Genomic DNA, 17,180 nt, shown 5'->3' with positions numbered 1-17,180 from the left:
ATCGTTTGCGTTTGCGGTCCAGCTGTGATCACAGACCCGCCCATTCATCCAAACTCTGGGGAGAACGCGCAGGAGTCGCGTCTCCAACTGACACGGTCGAAAGCCAATGAAAAGCCTTAAAGTGAAAGTCATACTCTCGCATATCCAATGGGAACGCGCAAACGGCTGATTTTGGGAATCAGACTTCGTTGAATGAAAACCCAACAGCAACCAGCAATGGTAATAAACCGTCCGATTATGCCTGCCTGATCGATAGCGTACAATGCATGACTCCCTATCATAGCCCACTGGGAGTATGCTCAGATTTTTATTCTTCTTCTGGTCAGTCTGTTGTGTTATTCGACGTCGCAGGAATCCAAATAGGGGTTGAACTAGGACCAAACGCTGCGGTAACGTTGGGTGATGTGTGCTGCATGCATCGTATGGATCAAAACCGGATTGAGTCTTCAGGGATTTTGAGTGCAGTCGCTGGTGGGAAGCTGTTATGTGGTCGTGACAGCTCGTTAATTCTGGGCAGAGTTTGACATACAGATGCAGTAATAATACCGTGGAGAACCGTTTTTTTTTATTGCTCTGGCTTTTGTGTGTGTTTAAACGCGGAGTCTTCCTCTCACCCGCTGGTCAATAAAAGCGCGTGAGGGTCGGGATGTGATGGTTTCGCAATTGGGATGTAACCAACCAAGCATCGAAAAGGCTGCAATGAGATGCACAGGTTCACTTCTAGCCCTGAAGGAGACGCTCAACTAATGTAGTTTTGACGTCGACATGGGATTATCACCCACATCATCACGTTTTTTCTTATAATTCGTTTTACATCAAGGCAAAAGAAAGTGTTTGGGGAAGTATAACAGATTCGCAACATGATAGATGTTGGTATGGCCAACTATTGGAGTTGTATAATCTTTTTATTCCATGGTCTTGGCCTATAATTAACAACATTTCTGCATACAGAGTTTATTTTTGGATTATAATCATTTATGTAAAACGAAGTCCTCCTGGAAATGTATTCTACACTAGAGATGTGTTTGTTGTTACAGCATATGTCCCAGATGACGTCTTATTTAATTGTTTTTAAGTGATTTTCCAGAGCATTTTACCAGCTGCCGCCAAGTTATCCCCAGTCATGAATATGCCAATGCGTCACATTTTAAAATGTATCACGGACATACATTTGCCCTATCATAATGGACTTTTAAATGGACACATTTAATTGACTTCCTCTGATTGTTACCTCTGGAATTCAGTCATCACGGATTTCTCAGGAATTTCATAGACCAGTCATTGAAGAAAACATTGTAACAATGTAACAACATTGTAACAAGAACAGTAATTTGCACGAAATTGGCTTTTATAAGAAACTATAAGCAGGCACGTGTGTGGTCCTGTGTGTTGCTTTTTTATTTAATTTTTATCTGAGAAATATAATGTCCAGATCTAACAGTGTGAGCCCGCCCGGAGTCGGTGCGCCTGGGCTGAGGGGAGGGACTGAGCTCAGATCTGCTTGGGGCGAGTCTGAGTCTATTGCAAACGGATGCCCATACTCGGCTAGATCTCCGAGCAAAAAGCTCGCCCGGTCGAACAGCAGATGGAGGGAAGGAGATGATGATCCCGACCAGCAGCCCGGACCTGGACGAGCCACGACAACGGTTAGCAGGGTCAGTTTTAGGTCTAGATCTGCGTGGCAAGAGCATGGGACTGGGGAGGAGAGCCGAAACAACAACCGATCGTCCCCAAAGCACGCAGATGGAGCCGGGGAAGTGAGACCCAAATCGGTGGAGTTGGGCTTGGAGGACCGGAGAGTGAAGGGCTCCAAACCCGAGGAGGAACTCATGCCTGAAGTTCACCTTTCTATGGTCGCGTGCTGCAGCAGCGCGATGCAGATTTTCAGATCCAAGAAATTCCAATCGGAGAAGTTGGAGAGGCTGTACCAGCGTTACTTTTTCCGGCTCAACCAGAGCAGTTTGACCATGCTCATGGCCGTTTTGGTGCTCGTGTGCGCGGTCATGCTGACATTCCATTGCGCGGGGGGAGTATGCAGGATCACTTACGTGGTGGTCTTTTCCTTGGCCATCTTACTTATCCTCATATTGATGGTGGTGTGCAATCGGAACGGGTTTCATCAGGACCACATGTGGATAGTCTGCTATGTGGTCATTCTAGTCGTGCTGGTGGTACAAGTGATCGGGGTGCTGCTTGTGCAGCCGCAAAGTGCCTCTGAGGGAATTTGGTGGACCGTGTTCTTTATCCATGTCATCTACACGCTGCTCCCGGTTCGGATGCGGGCTGCAGTTATCACTGGAGTTATACTGTCTACCATCCATGTGGCCGTGTCTTGGAAGTTAAACGAAAGGGATGCCTTTATATGGAAGCAGGTAGGTCCTGTTTTATCACGTTTTTATTAGGCTACGCATGTATTAAGCATGCATAAATCGATCACTTTTACAGTAACTTCAAGCATGGATGAGTCTACCAAATAAAGTATATTTGGGGGGGAAATTCCATAAAGTGACAAGTGGCCTGTTTGGAGAAAACTTGCTGAGTCAAAGGCCTATTTTATTGCATATAATTCTAATTCTCACAATGTACCTAGCCTAGGCTACTCATTAGGAAATTAACACAGTAATTTGTCTCTCAATATTGCATTACTCATTTTTACTGTGATCGATTGTACATTTCACACATCGAATACCTTTTCACGGGACAGTGACTGACTGATAAAGATGCCGAGTTTGTCTTGAGATGCTACTGATGCTTGTTACTATGGAAACGGTCTCGATTGACCATTGCTCAGTTCCCTTGTTGTTATCATGGAGAAGACCATTAGTAAAAGCATCAATTTAATATATTAGAGAGAGGAAAAACACTTCTAAGAAGGAAATCAGAGCTCACTGGGTAAAACGGAAGTTTTAAGAATTTAGGTAAAATAACTGTTCTAGAAGAAGTTCTAGAATTATGGGTCAGAATGGAAGTGCCACAGATGGACATCCTCTTGAAGTGACAGTGTTGTTGACTGTTTAGGGTTTGTAGACTTGAGAAGAATTGGGTTGGAAACATGGGTTTAGTTTGTTATATATATATTGTAAACATTTCTAGGCTGTTTGGTTTTATTGTGTTATATGTCAATAACATGTTGAGGCCCCTGGCTCTATTTTATTCATTTTAAAAACTTTCACCACCAGAGCTGTGGTGACTGGGGCCAGCAATCTCTTGTTGTCAAATTGACAGGGGCTGAGCGATTTGTAGAAATTTGACGCTTGCCCTTTGCTGGCCCCAGTCAATTTGACAACAAGAGATTTGCTGGCCCCAGTCAATTTGACAACAAGAGATTTGCTGGCCCCAGTCAATTTGACAACAAGAGATGGTCAGATTTGTGTTGACCAATAAGAAGGCTACACCATTAGAATGCAATTTTGTGTGGACACAATACAATTTTTTGGGAAAGAATATTGGGAAACACTATCCACTATTACTGTAGATATATTAAGGACATTTTCTGAAATTACAATGTACATTTGTTACATATAGCTCCATTAAATAGTGAGGTCTGTTATAAAGAAGGAGCCCATCCCAATGGGTCTACATTTGTCATTTTATTCAAAGAGTAGAATCAAACTCAAAATGTCTATTACAATGCCAGAAGGAGCTTGTGTTTGAGATCCCCTCTCTCCGAGGCAGAACATGAAATTGTGCTTTGTATGTAGGATCCCAAAAACTATTCAGGGAGACTAGGGCTGCGTCCCAAATGGCACTATTCCCTATATAGTGCAATACATTTGAGCAGGGCCATTTGGAATGCACACTGGTAAATGCCTTTGGACTGGCAGTTCTTAATCTAAGTTTATCTTAGTAAAAGGAAAATATTAAAGTAAAAGGATACTAAACTAAAGCCTCTTCTGGTATTTCTATTCAGGACTGTAGCATGGGATTGATTTGAAAATACAATATTATACACACAGTTACAGAAAAAAGATAGAACAAGTATTTCAAAAGAAAAAGGATGACTTCACAGTGCCAAACCTCAAATACAGTGGCCTGGTGACCCATTGTGTGTGCCGCTGTGCCCTCTTTTGCTCGGCTCTGTTCTATCTCTCTCTCTCTCTCTTTCTTACTTTGTCATTTTCTGGCTTGTTCTCTCGCTCACTGTGTTTACCAGTCCCTGTACTACTTATAAACAGCCCTAACAATGGGCTCTTCCCAATAACTTCTTCTTTACAAACCTGGGGAATGGTAACTGTGCATCAGTCCACCATTGAAGTTTAAGGGCTTGTAAATGAATTATTGAACCGTGGAAAAAAAGAAAATAACTCAAAAGCAAAACTTCACACAATACCGCCTCTTTCTTATAGGCTAGAATGGATCAGTTGTGTGTTGTGTTCCTTCCAACACAGCATTCTGGAATATTCTAATCCCCTTTCTTTTTCTTTTTTTGAAACTTTGATTATATTGGTCAGAGAGTGTTTGTGATACAGACATGTGACCCTATATCTAATTGCATTTTCTGTGAAAATATGCTATTTTTGAGATGAGTGTGTGGGAACAGGCTGTTGTAATTGTTTCTCTTTCCTCACGATCCTGTTGTTTTTAGCATATCAGACCTTTTTTTTTCACGTGAAAACATTATGATATGAAGGGGGAACATAGATACATTCATTATAATTCATGAGTTCAATCAAATGTTTAAACCTTTTATCATGCTTGGAGTCTTCACCCATTTGGCAAGAATTGTGTGACATAAAACAGTACCTTTCTTTCCTTACATTTATGATACTGCTGTTTGTCTTTACATCAAATACTAAGAATTTAACAATTGAATTACACATTGAACTTGATCCTGTAAAATTCCTGGATATTGCTGTTGACTCTTTTTTTGTATGGATATCTCGGAAGTGCACTCACTGTAACCTTGTAACATTTCGTATCTCCCTATGTTACAGTGTGAAAACAGTTTTCATTGGCACACATATCCAAAATAATGTATGGATTGCCAAATCGAATGCTTCTAACAGAATGAGTAACTTTAACAAGATGAATCAAACAAAAATCGATACTGTCATTAACAGGGTTCTTCAATAATTATGCATAATAGTTGTTTGATGCGCATTTGATGTCTAGCTGTTTAGTTATATGGGGAAATTGTCACGCAACATCAGCTGATTCTGGAAAGGATTTTCTGAATGACAGTCAAGTGATAAAGAGCTAATGTGATACTGCACGCAATTGAACAACAGCCAAAGTGCGGGAATTAATGTTGATCTGGAGAATTGACAGAACATTTAGGTGTCTATGTTGTAATGGCGGTCAAGATAACTAGCCTATGTCATGGACAACATTATGTCAAGATCATTGTAGTAAGATTATGGGCCGTGTACGTTTTGATCGCTTGTTTCCCGAGTTAAAATGGAGCAATGGGGAACGTGAAAACAGCTTGTTTATTCCTTTTTTTATATAATGATTAAAAAAAGGCTTGTTTTTCGTTTTTACATATATATAAAAATTAAACAAACTTGATATTTTGATTTTCACATGTGGGTGGGGTTAAATGTTGAATGCCTTTCTTTGGTTAAGTGCACAGCCAACACTTCCTGTCCTTTCAAATTAGGAGTTCACCCTTCTAACTCCATTCTACGAATCTATGAATGTGTGATCGATTAATTAATCGATTAATAGCTGCCCATACTGTGCCACAATGCCAAGATAAAGTACGATTTCTCAATTTCTGCATAAGATTTAGTGTGTATTGACTTATTAATTAACTTATGTTACTGTAACTGATATATCCTAGCTACCTAACTAACCATTACTGCCAAAGCAGAAGTATCTATTGCTAGACTAGAGATATGCCCCAAGCTATAGTTAGTCAGTGGTTGCACATCTAACTAGCTGGAATGAAGCCAGGGTTTGAATAGTAGACATGTAAATATATCATTTCACTGTTTACAGCAGGTCTTCAGCTACCCAGAGCTGTCTGATCAGCCTGATAGGCTGTCGTGGGTGTGTCCAGCTTACACCTGTGCAAATCCATGTGTGTATAGCAATGGAATGAAACATCCAATCAATGCCTCGAGTTGTGCCGTAGGTCCACCACACACCCGGAGAGTTGTGGGGTCCTGTCCAGAAGCAACCCCTAGCCCCTACCCCTAGACACTTGTGGAGATCTTAGAGGATTGGACAGGTGTAAGCAATACTGCCAAAATTCCACCAAGTCTTTCAGAGGGTAAGGTGGAGCTCTCACCATGTCACCACCCATCAATCACTCTCAGATCTCCACAAGTGTCTAGACTCTGTGCAGTAAGGGCTAAGGGTTGTTTCTGGACAGGCCATGGGTATTATGGTAGCACAGTTTAGTTAAACATTTGATTTACTTCTTATTTTATGATATTTCCACACACTATGAGGTAGAGCCGGGATGATAACAGTATCACAATATTTTTTCCATGGCAAAAATTAAAACATGAAGCAGACCTACAGTTAGGGAAAAAAGTATTTGATCCCCTGCTGATTTTATATGTTTGCCCACTGACAAAGACATGATCAGTCTATAATTGTAATGGTAGGTTTATTTGAACAGTGAGAGACAGAATAACAACAACAAAAATCCAGAAAAACGCATTTCAAAAATGTTATAAATTGATTTGCATTTTAATGAGGGAAATAAGTATCAGAAAGATTTCTGGCTCCCAGCTGTCTTTTATACAGGTAACGAGCTGAGATTAGGAGCACACTCTTAAAGGGAGTGCTCCTAATCTCAGCTTGTTGCCTGTATAAAAGACACCTGTACACAGAAGCAATCAATCAATCAGATTCCAAACTCTCCACCATGGCCAAGACCAAAGAGCTCTCCAAGGATGTCAGGGACAAGATTGTAGACCTACACAAGGCTGGAATGGGCTACAAGACCATCGCCAAGCAGCTTGGTGAGAAGGTGACTACAGTTGGTGCGATTATTCGCAAATGGAAGAAACACAAAATAACTGTCAATCTCCCTCAGCCTGGGGCTCCATGCAAGATCTCACCTCGTGGAGTTGCAATGATCATGAGGACGGTGAGGAATCAGCCCATAACTACACGGGAGGATCTTGTCAATGATCTCAAGGCAGCTGGGACCATAGTCACCAAGAAAACAATTGGTAACACACTACACCGTGAAGGACTTAAATCCTGCAGCGCCTGCAAGGTCCCCCTGCTCAAGAAAGCAAATATACAGGCCGTCTGAAGTTTGCCAATGAACATCTGAATGATTCAGAGGAGAACTGGATGAAAGTGTTGTGGTCAGATGAGACCAAAATCGAGCTCTTTGGCATCAACTCAACTCGCTGTGTTTGGAGGAGGAGGAATGCTGCCGAGTGGCGCAGCGGTCTAAGGCACTGCATCTCAGTGCTTGAGGCGTCACTACAGACCACCAGGTTCGATTCCAGGCTGTATCACAACCGACCGTGATTGGGAGTCCCATAGGGCGGCGCACAATTGGCCCAGCGTCGTCCGGGTTTGGCCGGTGTAGGCCGTCATTGTAAATAAGAATTTGTTCTTAACTGACTTGCCTAGTTAAATAAAGGTAAAATAAAAATAAATCAATGCTTGAAGAGTTTACTGATTATAATGATTTAATAATTGTTTTTTATTATTGTCAATGATTTTGTTGTATTATATTATTGTATTATATTATTATATCAACTATTAAAACATATAGAAATGCTGTTGTTTATCTTTTTCATTCTTCAGGAATGTTTAGCATGGCTATAAATGATAGAGAAGTTGACTAAAGTACAAAAATACCTGGCAACTAGGCATGACAAAGAAACATGCGGTGTCCATGTTTCTTGTGACATTTGTAATGACATGTAGATGTTTTGTTTTTGCTAGGTGGAGTTATTGTCTCATTGTGCCTACCTATACTTTTATTCCTGTAACTACACATGTGAAGCTGCAAGAAAATCATATTTAAATGTATATCAAACCATTCTGACTCTGATGTCACACATTGGCCCCCTTATTTATAGATAGATCCATGTGTACTGCACTCCCAATACATGCAGGGATGACCGGCACCCTGGTAAAAGTAGTGCACTTGATAGGGAATAGGGTGCATTTGGGAGTAAGCCTACAGCCTTTCAGATGGAGCCTCAAATGGAGATAATTGGGACACAACTGACCTCAGTGTTATCTGATTTACCTCACCTTAACCTCCCATCCCACCTCCCCAACTGTATTGTGTCGCTGTTATCATAGGGGGACCTGTGGGCAATCAGGAAGTAATGTGCGTGGGAGTCTGGGAGAGATGGGCTTTGTAGTATTTTAAATGAATGCTGATGCTGTTCAGGTCCCCATTACAGATGTTTCATTAACCCTTTACTATTAGGCTAGGTGGGGGACTCAGGTGCAGAGACGGACACACGGACAACAGAGGGTGAATTAGGATGTCGTTTATTCAGCGTGAATTGGCAGAGAGAAACAGTTCAGGGTGGAATAGCTTCAGACCGGGGTAGGAGCTGAGTGGGGGGGGAGAGCCAGTAGTCCGGAGAGCTGGATGACGAGGATATCAGACAACAGATGAGCAGGTTACGGCGTGGGATGGCAGGTAGGCAGGCAGCAGGAACAGACGGGATCTGGTCGAAGGAGAGACAGGTTACAAAACGTGGCAGAAACAACTATAATGCTGAGATAGTAACAACTAGACTGAGATTGCTGTACGGGGCCAAGTTACCACAGGTAGTGTAGGAACGAACTGGCGCTGGAGAGGTGTCCAGCCCGGGTAGATAACTGCTGGCTGATTGTTGACAACGAGCTGCAGCTGGATGTAACTGATCTTGTGAGAGAATGGCCACGCCCCTGACCTAGATCCTCTGGACTGCACAGCAGGGGAGACAGACACAAACAACACACACAGGGAAAAAGGGAAAGGAAACCCAGCAGGAACAGGACCAACAGTGCCGGACCGTAACAGTACCCCCCCCTCAACGGGCGCCACCCGGCGACCCACCCGGCTTGTCAGGGTGGTCCCTATGGAAGTCAGCCACCAGCTGCGGATCCAGTATAAATCGTCGGGGAATCCAGGACTCTCCTCGGGACCGTATCCCTCCCAGTCCACCAGGTACTGAAACCCTCTACCACGCCTCCGGACGTCCAGCAGTCTCCGCACCGTGTAGGCTGGATGGTCACATCACACGCGGTGGCGGAGAGGGATCCACAGGCGGACACAAAGGGCTGGAGGAGACCAGCTTCAGCTGGGACACGTGAAATGTAGGATGGACTCTCATGGCCTGGGGAAGCTTCAACCGAACAGCCGAAGGGTTGATGATGGAGTCGATCTCGAAAGGACCCAAATACCGGGGCGACAGCTTACGGGAGTCAGTGCGCAGGGGGGATGTTGCTGGAGGAGAGCCAGACTCGCTGACCAGGCTGGAACTGGGGAGCGACTACCCTGTGCCTGTCCGCCACCCTCTTGTTACGCTCTGCTGTCCGTAGAAGAGCCTCACGGGTGTCCACCCACACCTTGCGGCAGCGACGAAGGTTATCCTGAACTGACGGGACGGCTAACTCCCTTTCCTGAGACGGGAACAATGGCGGTTGGTACCCCAAAGCCGCCTCAAATGGTGAGAGGCCGGTGGCAGATGAGGTGAGGAATTGTGGGCATATTCGACCCACGGGAGATGTTCGGCCCAGGTGGACGGGTTCTGGGATGTCACACAGCGTGAGAGCAGCCTCCAGGTCCTGATTGGTCCTCTCAGTCTGGCCATTGGACTGGGGATGGAAACCTGATGAGAGACTGACAGTGGCACCCAGAGGCGAACAAAACTCCTTCCATACCCGAGAAATGAACTGTGGGCCTCTATCGGACACTATGTCCACAGGTATTCCATGGGGACGGAATACATGTAGGACAAAGAGGTCGGCTGTCTCACTGGCAGATGGTAATTTTGGTAATGCAACAAAATGGGCAGATTTAGAGAATCTGTCCACGATGGTGAGTATGGTGTCATTACCCTCAGACATAGGAAGTCCAGTGACGAAGTCCAAGCCCACGTGAGACCAAGGACGACTCGGGACTGGGAGAGGCCGCAGCAGGCCCGGGAGGAGCCCTGTGGGAAGCCTTATTTTGGGCACAGATGGGAACAGGCCGCCACGTACTCCGGACGTCAGCCTCGGCGGATGGCCACCAAAAGTGCCCCTCTTCAGTAGCGACAGTGTACGGTTCATACCAGGGTGGCAGGAGAAGCGTGAGGTGTGGATCCAGTTGAGCACTTGCGCCGCACGGCTGCGTGGAACATAGAGAAGGTCGGGGGGCCATCGGCCGGTCCAGGTTCCAACTCTTGTGCCGATCGGACGAGGGACTCGATTTCCCAGTGAACCGCCGCCACCACACAGGAAGCGGGCAGAACAGATTCAGGATTGCTGGAGTCTTCATTGTCTGTAAACTGGCCAGAGAGAGCATCAGGCTTGACATTACGTGTGCCAGGACGATATGTTAAAATAAACTTGAACCTGCTGAAGAACAGAGCCCATCTGGCCTGGACGGGAGTTCAGCCTCTTGGACGACTGGATGTAAGCCAGGTTCTTGTGGTCTGTCCAGACTATGAAGGGTTGCTCTGCTCCGTCTAGCCAGTGCCTCCACTCCTCCAACGCCAACTTGACAGCAAGCAACTCCCGGTTACCCACGCCGTAGTTCTTCTCAGCAGGGGTCAATCTCCTGGAGAAAAAGGCCACAGGATGGAGCTTCTGGTCCGTAACGCTGTGACAGGACAGCCCCCACCCCCGAATCAGAGGCGTCCACTTCCACAATAAACTGCAAACTAGTGTCTGGATGAATAAGAACAGGTGAGGTGGTGAACAGTTCCTTCAATGTACTCACGGCTGACTCGGCCTCAGGCGTCCACAGAATGGCACCTTAGGGGAGGTAAGCTTGGTCAGGGGGCAACCATCGGCTGAAACCCCTGATGAAAGCGGCGGTAGAAGTTGGCGAGCCCAGGAAGCGAGTTGTAGCTGCTTCCGAGACGTGGGTGTGGGCCACTCCACAACCGCTCTGATCTTGTCAGGGTCTGGTGACACTTGTCCCGCTCGATAATAAAGAAGCCCAAAAAGGGGACGGACTGCCGGTGGAACTCACATTTTTCTGCTTTCACTACAGTTTGTTTTCCATGAGGCGTTGGAGAACCAGACGGACGTGGAGACGTGTTCATCCTGTGACTTAGAGAATATTAGAATGTCATCCAAATAGACAAACACAAAAACGGTGTAGAAAATCCTCAACACATCGTTAACCATGGCCTGAAACACTGCTGGGGCGTTAGTAGAGACCGAATGGCATGACTAGGTATTCAAAGTGTCCGAGAGGGGTATTGAACCCAGTCTTCCATTCGTCTCCCGGCCTGATCCTAACCGAGGTGGTAAGCGTTCGAGGTCGAGTTTGGTAAACACGGTGGCTACCATGAAGGGGTTCAAATGCTGAGTTGATGAGAGGCAGGGGGTATGTATTTCTGACTGTGATGTTATTTAGTCCTCTGTAGTCAATGCAGGGGCGAATGTTTTGTCCTTCTTCTCAACAAAAGAACCCAGCTCCAACAGCGGAAGATGAGGGACGAATGATGCCAGAGGTTAGAGTCGCCTATGTAGGTTCCATAGCTTCTCTCCCAGGACGGGACAGATTGAAAAGCCGACTGGACGGCAAAGGGGGCTCCAGGCAGTAACTCAATAGCGCAATCGTATGGCCTATGAGGTGGTAATGAAAGTGCCTTGGACCTACTGGAATACCTCAGGCCAGGTCCAGGTACTCCTCAGGGACTGAAGAGAGGTCTGGGGTTTTGACAGGGGAAGCAGGGGAGCCGACCGAGGGCGGAATAGCCGACCCAGGCAAACAGAATGGCAGTGAGTGCTCCAACTGTGTATCTTGTGGTTTTGCCAGTCCAATATGGGGGGTTGTGAAGGCTAAGCAAGGGAAACCGAGGATAAGGGGGAGGCCGAGGAGGAGACTACTTTAAACTGGATGGTTTCTTTGTGATTGCCGGACAGCATGAGAGAAACGGGGACAGTTTGGTGGGTGATGTTGGCAAACTGATGGCCGTCAATAGCGGTAACTGTTATAGGCTTAGGCAGAGGCTTAACAGGGATCTCAGCCTGAGTGACCAGGTTGACGTCAAGGAAACTATCCTCAGCACCAGAGTCGATTGAGCAGCTAGTGGGAGAGATAGATTCCTGAACTGGACTGTAGCTGGATAACCCCTAGACGGGGTGCTGTGGGCATTGAGTCAGGTGTAGCACTCGCAAGTACGCCCACTTTTACCTGCGAGCTTGGCCTTTGGGCGAACCGGACAGTTAACCAGGAAATGAGTGCGGTCCCCACAGTACATGCACTCACCAGCCCGCATACGCCGTTCCTTTCGGCAGGGGTAACAGGCGAGCACGGCCCAGCTGCATGGGCTCGCCTAGTTCCGGTGGAGGGATCCCGCTGTGGTGTGTGGGCGGTGTCCGAGTGGTGGTGTAGCTCGGGCCGCAGAAAGCGAGGCCGCCTGCGGTGTGGACCCGACCGCCCTCTCCTGTCTCCTCCCCGTAGCCTGTTGTCTATTCGTGTAGCAAGGGAAACGAGAACATGAAGGTTAGCAGGCTCATCACGAACAGCTAGTTCATTCTTAATCGTGTCACTTAGACCGTTCACAAACGCTCCCTGAAGAGCTTCGTCATTCCACTTGGAATCGGGCTGCCAAGGTCCAAAATCAATGGCGTATTCAGCCACGCCACCGTGCCCTGTCGTAGCTTCAATAGTCTCTTTGTGGCGGTCCCGCATGGTCCGGGTGATCAAACACAACTTTCAATTGAGAGGAAAATCGTCAAACGACAGGCTGGCAATCTGCTGAGTAGAACAAGCCGCTTCTGCCCAAATCAAAAGCTTTGCCCCTCATTAACCCCAGTGCGTAATGTACCTTTGAGGATTCCGTGGAGAAAGACAGGGGCTTCTGTTGGAACACCAAGCGGCACTGAAGCAGGAAACCACGGCATTTGTTCAGGTCCCCGGTGAAAGGTTCGGGGTGAGGTTGTAGGGGGTTCCCGAAGGGCAGGAGCGGAAGCCGAGCCTGGAGCCACTGTAGGAGGAACAGGCGGAGGAGAAGCAGAGGGAGGAAGGGTAGTGAGTGTTACCAGGTTAGCTACCTGAGAGGTGAGATGAGATACTTGATCCAACAACTGCTGGTTGTTATCCACAAGAGTCCGGATGAGTTGGTCGTGTTGTCCCAATACCATTCCCTGTGAATGGAGGGCGCGTTGTACGCCATCACCCGTTGTTTCATGTGGCATCTCTGCTGAGTCCATGTTTGGCCAGTTCGTTCTATTAGGCTAGGTGGGGGGACTCAGGTGCAGAGACGGACACCAGGACAACAGAGGGTGAATTAGGATGTCGTTTATTCAGCGTGAATTGGCAGAGAGAAACAGTTCAGGTGGAATAGCTTCAGACCGGGGTAGGAGCTGGAGTGGGGGGGGAGAGCCAGTAGTCCGAGAGCTGGATGACGAGGATATCAGACAACAGATGAGCAGGTTGCGGCGTGGGAATGGCAGGTAGGCAGGCAGCAGGAACAGACGGGATCTGGTCGAAGGAGAGACAGGTTACAAAAACGTGGCAGAAACAACTATAATGCTGAGATAGTAACAACTAGACTGAGATTGCTGTACGGGGCCAGGTTACCACAGGTAGTGTAGGAACGAACTGGCGCTGGAGAGGTGTCCAGCCCGGTAGATAACTTGCTGGCTGATTGTTGACAACGAGCTGCAGCTGGATGTAACTGATCTTGTGAGAGAATGGCCACGCCCTGACCTAGATCCTCTGGACTGCACAGCAGGGGAGACAGACACAAACAACAATAGGGAAAAAAAGGGAAAGGAAACCCAGCAGGAACAGGACCTAACCTTTACACTCATACCCGTATATTTGGGCACAAAAGAAAAGCCTAGATTGGAACGCAGTGGCTGTACAGTAACATGCTATACATTACCTCAGAGCTCTGGCTCTTCGCTTCACAGCGCTGTATGGCTTTTGACTGACAGCCGTTCTGAACTTGAGCGCGACAAGTAGTTGCCCCCATCCCTCCTGCTAATTGGGAAACTTTAACAACAGTTTTGTTGTCTGAGTGAGGGAAATGCTGTAAATTAAGAGGACTCTATGTATTTAGAAAGATGAGACGTTGAGGATTATAATAAATACCACTTAGATGTCATGCAAGCCAGCCAAACACCCATGAGTTCAAATGTGCACTTCATTTCCATATCATAAAACTCATGTCATATACAGTGTCAACGTTTATGATCACTATGTTTGATATACAGTGACAAGATGAAATGGCGTCATACCCTGGGTTGTTCTGAACAGAATGAGGCCATGTTTGTCTATTGTGAAAAATATTTTGCCGCAGCACACACACCTGAATGCATGCATGACTCCTTTCTATGCTCACCAAAATTATTACCAGTTTCTCTGAATTGCCTTGTGAAAGCCTAGCACTGTAATATCATAGTTTATAACTTAGCTAGTCATGTTGGCAGTAGAACAAACTTTCAAATGATGCCCACCTGACCCAGATTGCGAATTATAATGGACCTATCACCTGCACATTGAGTGGAAGCCTTTTCTGTTCACATAGTTCAACTTGTTTTGGGATGGTGCTTTTAATGGCGATGTGGGTGCCGTCTATTGCGCCGTTCCTATTTGGGAACGGAATAGACATTATGCGATGGTGTATGTAAACAAAAGTAAACCTTGAATTTTGAGGTTTAGAATATCTCTGGTGGCCAAGTTGCCCTATTTTAAGAAATGCCATTGGTTGGTGGATATAAAATCTAAGATCTTTAATAGGCTGGTGTAGAATTTGTTACAGGAAATAACCACTGCAAGCTAGGTTAGCATAGGCCTAAATGTACCAGGTCATCTACTGGAAACAGCTAACGTGTAGTGTTTTATCACGTCAGCGATTTTAATTGGCTGATTAACATTTTGAGATGGAGAAAAGTCAAACTTAAACTTTTTCTAATGTTCGCAAGTATAGACCCACAAAGCACAGGTCAAAAGTTTAAGATTAGAACTCAAAAGGTTGGTTTCCCGAACACAGATTATCACTTTTATTTTTTACTTAATCTGTGTCCGGGAAACCAGACTTTCTTCATATTTGTAATTGGCTGTAATTTAGAGCAGACATTATTGGCTGCTTTGCCATTAAATTCTGAAACTAACGGAATGTTTCCACTTTTATAGCAGCTCTTATTAGCCTTTTTTTGTGGATTTCTAGATTACCTCTTGGGTGCACCACTCAATTCAACTCTTCTGGCCAGTTGGCTGGTTTGACTATTGTAGATAAAGAGACACTGCTCACTTTACACAGTGCTCACTTACAAGCAATCTGTATTCAAATGTTTTGAAATGCTGCAATAAGCTTTTAGGATGCAATACAAGTTAGGCAATGCATGGATGTGTGTAGCTACAAATCAATAGTAATAGTTATCATATTCAGACAGTTTGTGCAACATCTTTTGCAAAGAAAATAGAAAGATATTCATTGTGGTTTTCGGGCGTGAAATAACACAAGGCCTTTTCGGTCACTTTCTGTGAGCACTGTGTGCTAAACTGGGGTTAGCCTCTGAGCAACACAGACAGATGAAGCCTGGGGCTGGAAACTGGCCAGAGCCACTCTCTTTGTCCCTGATGATCTGGCAGTTAGCATGGAAGATAACAAACATCTCATCATCTTTCGGTTTCACTGTAGATTTCATTGTTCTCCAATGGCTTTTTTTCTCCTGAAACTCTAATTGATTAGTCAAAATGTCTGTTAGAATGAGATCTCCATATGAACCTTGTTTGTTCTCATTTCTACCAGAGCTCTCATCAAATCAAATAAAAGCTTATTTGTCACATGCTTCGTAAACAACAGGTGTAGACTAACAGTGAAATGCTTACTTACAGGACCTTTAACAACAATTCAGAGTTAAAGATAAAACAAAACAAAAAAATTAAATGGTGACACAAGGAATAAATACACAGTGAATAACGAATAACAATAATGAGAAAAAATAACATGGCTATATGTAGAGAGTACCAGTACCGAGTCAATGTGCAGGGGTACGAGGTGTTACATGATTTTGTGTCACCATAGAGAAAATGGCAGGAGGGTGAAGTGAGGTCATACTTTGTCTAACAACTTATGTATTGTCATGTAACCCAAACACCCTAGGCATTGTTGGCTGGAAACAAAACAGGATTGCTCCATGGCACCACACTGCATTGTACCACAGAGTCATCCACCATATAGAAAACACATTTGTCCCGGCCCAGTCATGACCTCTGTGTAACCCCTAGTGTGTGTCCCTGACATGATTGTCCATCCACACTGTGTTGACATTGAAGCTGCCTCATGGTGTGAAAGTAACAAGTGTTAACTCCCCACCTATCCTCTCTACTCTCCTCACCACTCTCCAGGATGAACTTGTTATCCCTTATATGGTGACTGCCAGGCAAATAAACCATCCTCTTCCCTGTATGATATTCAAATTCATTTTTTTGTCATTTTGAGTACAGTCTTCTAACTAACTCTGTCTGATTGCCTCTATACAAAGCTTAAATAGTAACTTTCATGATGTATTTTTATTTTTATCGAAACCCAGATGTTTTCGGCAAAAGTGATATATTTTGGTATTTTAGTATTAAATCTAGCAGATTTTCCCACTAGCGATTCAACTCTTACCATTGAAATCGTGATGTAGAGGCACCTACACTATATATAAAAAAGTATGTGGACACCCCTTCAAATTAGTGGATTCAGCTATTTCAGCCACACCCATTGCTGACAGGTGTATAAAATCGAGCACACAGCCATGCAATCTCCATACACAAACATTGGCAGTAGAATGGCCTTAATGAAGAGCTCAGTGACTTTCAACGTGGCACCGTCATAGGATGCCACCTTTCCAAAAAGTCAGTTCGTCAAATTTCTGCCCTGCTAGAGCTGCTCCGGTCAACTGTAAGTGCTGTTATTGTGAAGTGGAAACGTCTAGGAGCAACAACGGCTCAGCCGCGAAGTGGTAGGTCACACAAGCTCACAGAACGGGACCACCGAGTGCAGAAGCGCGTAGCGTGTAAAAATCGTCTGTCCTCGGTTGCAACACTCACTACTGAGTTCCAAACTGCCTCTGGAAGCAACATCCACACAAGAACT

At 45.4% G+C, this 17,180-nt stretch overlaps 1 protein-coding gene across 1 annotated transcript in view; it reads left to right on the top strand.

Annotated features, from left to right (window-relative positions):
- The first annotated feature begins 210 nt into the window (after positions 1–210).
- Positions 211–17,180, top strand: part of LOC121537021 (adenylate cyclase type 5-like) — a 134,669-nt gene continuing 117,699 nt past the window's right edge. The window contains exon 1 of the mRNA XM_041844752.2: positions 211–2,372. Coding sequence (XP_041700686.2) covers positions 1,425–2,372 — 948 coding nt within the window. The 5' untranslated portion in view covers positions 211–1,424. The remainder of the gene's footprint in view (positions 2,373–17,180) is intronic.

The sequence above is a fragment of the Coregonus clupeaformis genome, chromosome 23 (genome assembly GCF_020615455.1).
Source record: "Coregonus clupeaformis isolate EN_2021a chromosome 23, ASM2061545v1, whole genome shotgun sequence".
Classification (NCBI taxonomy): domain Eukaryota; kingdom Metazoa; phylum Chordata; class Actinopteri; order Salmoniformes; family Salmonidae; genus Coregonus; species Coregonus clupeaformis.
The sequence above is the reverse complement of the archived record's forward strand: the minus strand, read 5'-3'. Positions and strand labels throughout refer to the sequence as shown.